General features: G+C 38.0%; 3 protein-coding genes across 3 annotated transcripts; 1 reads left to right on the forward strand and 2 right to left on the reverse strand.

The window, feature by feature from the left end:
- Positions 1-244: 244 nt before the first annotated feature.
- On the reverse strand, positions 245-1,551 carry LOC144197803 (type-2 ice-structuring protein-like). Its single transcript, XM_077718450.1, has 6 exons — positions 1,338-1,551; positions 1,142-1,248; positions 939-1,055; positions 764-872; positions 447-519; positions 245-366 (listed from the first exon to the last, which is right to left on the reverse strand). Exons 1-5 carry the CDS (start codon positions 1,474-1,476, stop codon positions 452-454), a joined length of 540 nt encoding a protein of 179 aa, XP_077574576.1. The 5' UTR covers positions 1,477-1,551; the 3' UTR covers positions 245-366; positions 447-451.
- Positions 1,552-2,649: 1,098 nt separating this feature from the next.
- LOC144197802 (type-2 ice-structuring protein-like) lies at positions 2,650-3,868 on the reverse strand. The gene is made up of 6 exons (XM_077718449.1): positions 3,796-3,868; positions 3,616-3,712; positions 3,426-3,538; positions 3,215-3,334; positions 3,016-3,124; positions 2,650-2,882 (listed from the first exon to the last, which is right to left on the reverse strand). The coding sequence occupies exons 2-6, from the start codon at positions 3,668-3,670 to the stop codon at positions 2,815-2,817; spliced, it is 465 nt and encodes a 154-aa protein (XP_077574575.1). The 5' UTR covers positions 3,671-3,712; positions 3,796-3,868; the 3' UTR covers positions 2,650-2,814.
- Positions 3,869-6,756: 2,888 nt separating this feature from the next.
- On the forward strand, positions 6,757-7,943 carry LOC144198335 (type-2 ice-structuring protein-like). The gene is made up of 6 exons (XM_077719283.1): positions 6,757-6,795; positions 6,880-6,976; positions 7,054-7,166; positions 7,258-7,377; positions 7,468-7,576; positions 7,711-7,943. Exons 2-6 carry the CDS (start codon positions 6,922-6,924, stop codon positions 7,776-7,778), a joined length of 465 nt encoding a protein of 154 aa, XP_077575409.1. The 5' UTR covers positions 6,757-6,795; positions 6,880-6,921; the 3' UTR covers positions 7,779-7,943.
- Positions 7,944-8,247: the final 304 nt, after the last annotated feature.

The raw sequence follows: 8,247 nt of genomic DNA on the forward strand, positions 1-8,247 counted from the left end.
AATGGACAGTCATTAGAAAAGGATGCTTGGAAGTCTTCATTGTTAAGTAAATTGCTAACATGGTCACATTTGACTGACTTTCACAAAAAACAACTTAAGTGTAATGTTAGTTAAAAAAAAAAAAAATATATATATATATATATATATATATATATATATATATATATATATATATATATATATATATATACAAATATATATATACACAAATATATATATATACACAAATATATGAAGTTTTTATGTGTATATATATATATATAAACTTGATGTAAAATCAAATGAAAACAAAACATTTCTCTTCACAGCAGCTTTTACAAAGGAAGGTTCTCCTTCTATTTGTCCAGACTGCCTTGATCCTATATTCTTTTGAAATTGAAAAATATTTTCTTTTGTCATTGAAACATAATTTGGATGACAACAAAAATATGGTTGGCTTTACATACCTTTTCTAAAGAGGTCTTGCACACACAAATGGAAGCATAGTGCTACAAGTCATGTCATCCCAGCATTTGTTTACTGTAAACAAACAGTCGGGTAAATAATGTTTGTTATTTCATGGTCTGCTATGATTAAATCTAATAGCCTCAGCTTGATATGCAGACAATAATGCATCTGAATGTTAGATTTGACTTCCAACTCTTTGATATGTTACATTAATAATAATAATGATAATAATAATAATAAGCAAAGCAATAAAGCAAGATTTAACCAGTGATGTTTTGTCCATATCTAAGTGGTCAATTGTGAATGTGTAATTTACCACCAGTATTCATCTGTAGACAGCACTGTGAGAGATCATTATCTGGTTGTAGAATACACCAGAATCTAAACATCAGTGGGGTACCATCAATCCAGAACCAGGCTCCTGTCTGGAATAAGTGATAACCATAATGTTTGAGCATAAAAATAAAATAGTTGATTAACAATGAATTTACCCTTTGGCAATCTGTTCCTCCAAGCCACGTTGGTGTCTGAGTCAACGTCTGAATAAAGGCGTATTCTTCTTCATTGTGTACTGAGGCAAGGTTGCCTCCAAAGACTTGGCAACGGGCCTAGAGTTGGAAGATCCAGAGGAACATCAAATATGTGCAGGTCAGTCAGCGATCTGACAAACCACATACACAAAAAAAATAATGACCTGAGCCTCGACCCAGGTCTTGAGCGTTCCATCATAGTAGAAACACTGCTTGTTATATTTTGTCCAGGCCGGTGGACAGTCTGCTGCAAATCTATGAAAAGGGTTGACTAGTGGACAGATTGGATATTTTGAGTGGTCACAGGCCTACCTCATTGATACCATTGGATGGAGCCATCTTATGCACACAGGTACTTACCTTGACCTGTAGTCGGAGTCACAACAGCAAAAAAAAGTAAAGATACACACAGCATTTTGGTGATGAATTCAGATGTTTGAAGACAGAAAGAAAATCTGTTTAAAAGTGTAATATAAAAGATTCGATCAATCTTAAACATCTCAACGTGAAGAGACACAAAATTGTCAATATAAAGCTGCAAATGCGGACTTGGTTTTGTTCTGGTGTCCCGTGTCCAACATAAGATTTGTGAACAACACCACCTCTCATTTAGTTAACCTTCAACAGCTAGACATTCATTAATTCTTGGGTGCGTCACATCATTAGCGCATTGGTTCTCACACCTTTTGTTAAGACGACCACTTCAAAAGGTATGAGAGTAATGGTATAACTTTTTAGGGGGATGAATAGGGTCAATATCATAAGGAATTAATTCATCCAGTAACGGTTGTTTTATTTACTGCAAAACAGAAAATTAACAACAAATAAAAAAAATCACTTTATCGACATTTACTGGTGAAAACGATTATAGCAAATATTGTGCGCACATAAACCATACCCTTGATTCAGTCACCATTTTTTTAGTTACAAATATGGCTTATATGCGAGAAAAACGGGTAACCCAAAAAATAATATTCGCACATGGACCTACACAAACACGGGGTTTAAACACACAGACAGTGATTGATGACAATAACAAACACCTGGGTCACACAAGGGAAGGACAGCCAAGAGAGACAAAGCAGGTGAAACACACAATCTCGCTAAAAGGACACACAACGTCAACAAACACACCCATCCACCAAAACCCCAGCAAATCATAACAGCTTTTTTTCCAATAAAGAGTGGTAGGTGATTTAATTTAAAAAGAAATGGCAGTGGTTATTGATAGATATGCGATATGCTTGACAACCGTCTTACTCTAAGAGCTTTGTGACAACAATTCAACTCTTTCAGAGACAGTGGTCCCTAAAGTAGACAGCTTTAGAAAATCGTTTAACCCTTTATAGGGCAAGTGACTTTAATGTAATCTAGTAACTGGATTTTTTTAAATAAAGAAATACACATTTCTTTTTAATCTGGGCTGAATCAAGAATTTGGGAACAGGGGTTGAATATATATACATATTTTTAATCATTTAGCACTTGTCTATCTCTAACCATCAACATATTTCCCTTGCACTTTGCATGTCTACAGTGCAAAAAATATAAATCTATTCCTAACAAACCCCTTAAAGCACCTCTATACACAATTTGCATGTGTTGTGTCATTTTCTGTCTGGAACTTGTACTAAGGACAAATGGATTGAAAACAGACTCAGACAGAGATGCACTTTAGTTTTTATAGATATTTTTTAATCATGCTCAACAAAAACATTTGTATCAGCTCCATCCCGTCACTTCACCTAGGCACCGTCATTTGTGTTTTCTTCAGATGATGTTGTCCACTCGAAGCAGCAAAAAAGGCCAGCAGGCAGGCTCTATATGCTACTAGACCCCTAAATATGTCTTGTACAAACGTATGGAAGGGTATGGCTACAGGGCACGTCATCCCAGCATTTGTTCACTGTGGGCACAAAACAAAGAATCAAAATTTAGGATTCAGTTTTCTTAAATCAGATGTACTCAGGAAAAATGTATAAGACTATCTCAATGAAATGAAGTCGCTCATCAAAACTCAGACCATCAATGAGCCTTACCACCAGTATTAATCTGTAGACAGCACTCTGCCAGCTGATTGTCTGGTTTGAGTGGACACCAGTAGGTATGCAACATTTGCGTACCATCCATCCAGAACCAGGCTCCAGCCTGTAAAACCAATGATCGACTTGTTCATGTGTCTTACGTCCAACATCAACTGTACATATTCCATACAACTAGTATCCTACGATGTCTTACAGTTTGGCAATCGGTGCCTCCAACCCAGGCAGCTGCATTTTTAGCCAGGGTTTTAACGTAGGTGTTTTCCTCATCGCTGCGTATAGATGCAAGATTCCCTCCAAGCGCCTGGCAAGCTGCCTGTAGCGGGTACAAGCAGAGAAATGTCTCCAAAACATCCAAAGCATCCCTTTCCAATGAGTTGACAAGCCATTAAAAAAACATCATTGACCTCAGCCTGCACCCAGCTCTTGGCGTTATTATCAAAGAAGTAACAACGGTCTTTTAATGTGCTCCAGCCAGGTGGACAGCTTGCTGCGTCCAATACGTGAGTCACGTTATGATCTAGAGAAGCCGAGAAGAGTGGATGAGCGTGGAACAGATCCTGTCGATTCACTGATCACAGACGCATGGATACTCACGATCAGCAGTAGCCAGTGCCACAATGGCACACAAAACTAAAGACACAGCCAGCATTTTGGTGAAGAATTCAAATGAAGACTGAGATACGTATACCCTCTGAAATAGAACGGTTAAAAAAAGGCCGTTGTTTGTTACTAGTCTGCGTTAGGAATATGAGATCATAAGATGTAAGCGCAAACCAGCAGCTGAGTGCTTCTTCTTGCTTCGTTGTCCCGTGTACAATTTGTGGCCAGGACCTTCTCTTATATACTGTCAGTTGACCTTGTAATGTTTTCCTAATTCGACTCAATACATATCAAAGGGCACTGTTGCGTCATATTATTGAATCACCACAGGTTAGACCTGTCATAAATGATAAATATAGATTTTAGACACAAATTTCAAGTTATTGATCAGATATATACTAAAAGTGGGTACAAATATTGAAACCTGGCAGTAGTTGAAGAACAAGTAAAGTATTTAGCAGTTGCTCTGTCCACTTATTTGTTTTTTTGTGTTTTACAGCCCCTCTATCTTTTTTTGAATTACATTTTAATGTTTCTTAATACATTCCTTTTTACTTTACTTTGTACTTTCTACTACTCTCTAGTGATGAGTATGTTAATACTTCAATCCTTTTTTTCTGTTTATGTTTCACATGTACTGTTAACGGATGCACTTTTTTATATGTATCGTATCTTGTGCTGACCCGGCCCATCTGTCAAATTTTTAAAGTCAATGTGGCCCCTGGGCCGAAAAGTTTGCCTACCCCTAGTCTAGTGCAAGGGTGTCTAACTCAATCTGATCTCATGTGGGCCATACCAGTTTATCTTTGGCCCAAAATGTTAGTAACTTACCATAGATGGACTCACCATGGATAGTAATGCATTTTGACGAGGAGGGGTGAATGAACGAACAATGATTAGCACCACCAAGTCAAAATGAATAGGAAGTCTAGTGCCGTCAATGGCACTGAAAGATGCCAATCTACATCTAGTTTAAGTGAATTGGATGTCTATCACTGTCAATGGTGGGTAGTGTGTTAATTTTCACTTTGTTGTAATTTATGGGTAGATACAGGTCAATGTACATTTTGGATCATTTTCTATAGATTTACTTTCTGAGGAGTTTGGGGGTATTTCCAGTTTGCGTCCTGTTGGTTTTAGGCCATTTTAAGTTACATTTTTAACACGCTGGCCTCCAGTCACGACGCCGTCTTTAATGCAAGGGACGGAAGAATGAATGTTACAGCGGATAGGAAATTGAGCAAAGTGACATACTGCGCGCATTCGATCACTCACTGAATTTAAGTTTTGCAGTGTTCATGTTGAAAAGAAATGAAAAGATGTTGTTCTGTATTTGCAATGTTAATGAGCTACGTGGGGCCTGTCAGGCAAAACAACACAGCGGATCTGATCCAACCCTATACAAACAATTTCGTCCAAGTACTATAAACAGCATAAATATAGAATTATACATGAAATGTCAGGTTCAAGAGAAACTAACACGTCCAAGTCCTAAGAGATAATAAAAAAATAAAAGTCCAACAATCTGGACTAAGGATCAGTCAACAGGAGGCTAACTGGAAAGACGGTTCAAATGGCAAAATGCAATATTTGCTGACAGGAAACATGGGTCAACAACCTTTTTGGAAACATTTACTGGAATATCTCTGGTGACTTTGATTTCTCTCTCTCTTAAACTTCTACTTAATACAAATCAAAGTCACCAGAGATATTCCAGTACATAAATGTTTCCAAAAAGGTTGTTGCTCCTGTCAGCTAATATTGTAAATTGCCATTTGAACCGTCTTTCCAGTTGGCCTCCTGTTGACTGATCCTTAGTCCAGATTGTTGGACTTTTTTTTTTTAATTATCTCTTAGGACTTGGACGTGTTAGTTTCTCTTGAACCTGACATTTCATGAATAATTCTATATTTATGCTGTTTATAGTAATTAGACGAAATTGTTTGTATAGGGTTGGATCAGATCCGTTGTGTTGTTTTGCCTGACAGGCCCCACGTAGCTCATTAACATTGCAAATACAGAACAACATCTTTTCATTTCTTTTCAACATGAACACTGCAAAACTTAAATTCAGTGAGTGATCGAATGCGCGCAGTATGTCACTTTGCTCAATTTCCTATCCGCTGTAACATTCATTCTTCCGTCCCTTGCATTAAAGACGGCGTCGTGACTGGAGGCCAGCGTGTTAAAAATGTAACTTAAAATGGCCTAAAACCAACAGGACGCAAACTGGAAATACCCCCAAACTCCTCAGAAAGTAAATCTATAGAAAATGATCCAAAATGTACATTGACCTGTATCTACCCATAAATTACAACAAAGTGAAAATTAACACACTACCCACCATTGACAGTGATAGACATCCAATTCACTTAAACTAGATGTAGATTGGCATCTTTCAGTGCCATTGACGGCACTAGACTTCCTATTCATTTTGACTTGGTGGTGCTAATCATTGTTCGTTCATTCACCCCTCCTCGTCAAAATGCATTACTATCCATGGTGAGTCCATCTATGGTAAGTTACTAACATTTTGGGCCAAAGATAAACTGGTATGGCCCACATGAGATCAGATTGAGTTAGACACCCTTGCACTAGACTAGGGGTAGGCAAACTTTTCGGCCCAGGGGCCACATTGACTTTAAAAATTTGACAGATGGGCCGGGTCAGCACAAGATACGATACATATAAAAAAGTGCATCCGTTAACAGTACATGTGAAACATAAACAGAAAAAAAGGATTGAAGTATTAACATACTCATCACTAGAGAGTAGTAGAAAGTACAAAGTAAAGTAAAAAGGAATGTATTAAGAAACATTAAAATGTAATTCAAAAAAAGATAGAGGGGCTGTAAAACACAAAAAAACAAATAAGTGGACAGAGCAACTGCTAAATACTTTACTTGTTCTTCAACTACTGCCAGGTTTCAATATTTGTACCCACTTTTAGTATATATCTGATCAATAACTTGAAATTTGTGTCTAAAATCTATATTTATCATTTATGACAGGTCTAACCTGTGGTGATTCAATAATATGACGCAACAGTGCCCTTTGATATGTATTGAGTCGAATTAGGAAAACATTACAAGGTCAACTGACAGTATATAAGAGAAGGTCCTGGCCACAAATTGTACACGGGACAACGAAGCAAGAAGAAACACTCAGCTGCAGGTTTGCGCTTACATCTTATGATCTCATATCCCTAACGCAGACTAGTAACAAACAACGGCCTTTTTTTTAACCGTTCTATTTCAGAGGGTATACGTATCTCAGTCTTCATTTGAATTCTTCACCAAAATGCTGGCTGTGTCTTTAGTTTTGTGTGCCATTGTGGCACTGGCTACTGCTGATCGTGAGTATCCATGCGTCTGTGATCAGTGAATCGACAGGATCTGTTCCACGCTCATCCACTCTTCTCGGCTTCTCTAGATCATAACGTGACTCACGTATTGGACGCAGCAAGCTGTCCACCTGGCTGGAGCACATTAAAAGACCGTTGTTACTTCTTTGATAATAATGCCAAGAGCTGGGTGCAGGCTGAGGTCAATGATGTTTTTTTAATGGCTTGTCAACTCATTGGAAGGGGATGCTTTGGATGTTTTGGAGACATTTCTCTGCTTGTACCCGCTACAGGCAGCTTGCCAGGCGCTTGGAGGGAATCTTGCATCTATACGCAGCGATGAGGAAAACACCTACGTTAAAAGCCTGGCTAACAATGCAGCTGCCTGGGTTGGAGGCACCGATTGCCAAACTGTAAGACATCGTAGGATACTAGTTGTATGGAATATGTACAGTTGATGTTGGACGTAAGACACATGAACAAGTCGATCATTGGTTTTACAGGCTGGAGCCTGGTTCTGGATGGATGGTACGCAAATGTTGCATACCTACTGGTGTCCACTCAAACCAGACAATCAGCTGGCAGAGTGCTGTCTACAGATTAATACTGGTGGTAAGGCTCATTGATGGTCTGAGTTTTGATGAGCGACTTCATTTCATTGAGATAGTCTTATACATTTTTTTCTGAGTACATCTGATTTAAGAAAACTGAATCCTAAATTTTGATTCTTTGTTTTGTGCCCACAGTGAACAAATGCTGGGATGACGTGCCCTGTAGCCATACCCTTCCATACGTTTGTACAAGACATACTTAGGGGTATAGTAGCATATAGAGCCTGCCTGCTGGCCTTTTTTGCTGCTTCGAGTGGACAACATCATCTGAAGAAAACACAAATGACGGTGCCCAGGTGAAGTGACGGGATGGAGCTGATACAAATGTTTTTGTTGAGCATGATTAAAAAATATCTATATAAACTAAAGTGCATCTCTGTTTGAGTCTGTTTTCAATCCATTTGTCCTTAGTACAAGTTCCAGACAGAAAATGACACAGCACATGCAAATAGTTGTCAAAAAAACTTACCAACTAAACCCTTTTAAAATGACCAATTTTGTATGAAATCTGTGCACAAATGTATTTTTTAAATATATAAAACATATTTATTAAGATCATAAAATATTTATGAAAATTAGTTATAGATAGTTATAGATGTTTTATGTTTTACTCCCATTGATAACAACCGGCGTGCAGCCTAATTTGATTTGGCTGGCAGCAAATGTTCGATC

Source organism: Stigmatopora nigra, chromosome 6 (assembly GCF_051989575.1).
Source record: "Stigmatopora nigra isolate UIUO_SnigA chromosome 6, RoL_Snig_1.1, whole genome shotgun sequence".
NCBI lineage: Eukaryota > Metazoa > Chordata > Actinopteri > Syngnathiformes > Syngnathidae > Stigmatopora > Stigmatopora nigra.

What these genes read in the sequence shown, in the direction of transcription:
- LOC144197802 (XM_077718449.1), bottom strand. Translation starts at nt 3,670, where the DNA reads ATGCTGGCTGTGTCTTTAGTTTTGTGTGCCATTGTGGCACTGGCTACT. An exon ending in GAGGCACCGATTGCCAAACT is followed by an intron (nt 3,125 to 3,214) that starts GTAAGACATCGT and finishes TTGGTTTTACAG; the next exon opens with GCTGGAGCCTGGTTCTGGAT. An exon ending in TCTACAGATTAATACTGGTG is followed by an intron (nt 2,883 to 3,015) that starts GTAAGGCTCATT and finishes TTGTGCCCACAG; the next exon opens with TGAACAAATGCTGGGATGAC.
- LOC144197803 (XM_077718450.1), bottom strand. Translation starts at nt 1,476, where the DNA reads ATGTTTAAGATTGATCGAATCTTTTATATTACACTTTTAAACAGATTT. An exon ending in AGACCTGGGTCGAGGCTCAG is followed by an intron (nt 1,056 to 1,141) that starts GTCATTATTTTT and finishes TTCCAACTCTAG; the next exon opens with GCCCGTTGCCAAGTCTTTGG. An exon ending in GAGGAACAGATTGCCAAAGG is followed by an intron (nt 873 to 938) that starts GTAAATTCATTG and finishes CACTTATTCCAG; the next exon opens with ACAGGAGCCTGGTTCTGGAT.
- LOC144198335 (XM_077719283.1), top strand. Translation starts at nt 6,922, where the DNA reads ATGCTGGCTGTGTCTTTAGTTTTGTGTGCCATTGTGGCACTGGCTACT. An exon ending in GGCACTGGCTACTGCTGATC is followed by an intron (nt 6,977 to 7,053) that starts GTGAGTATCCAT and finishes CGGCTTCTCTAG; the next exon opens with ATCATAACGTGACTCACGTA. An exon ending in GAGGCACCGATTGCCAAACT is followed by an intron (nt 7,378 to 7,467) that starts GTAAGACATCGT and finishes TTGGTTTTACAG; the next exon opens with GCTGGAGCCTGGTTCTGGAT.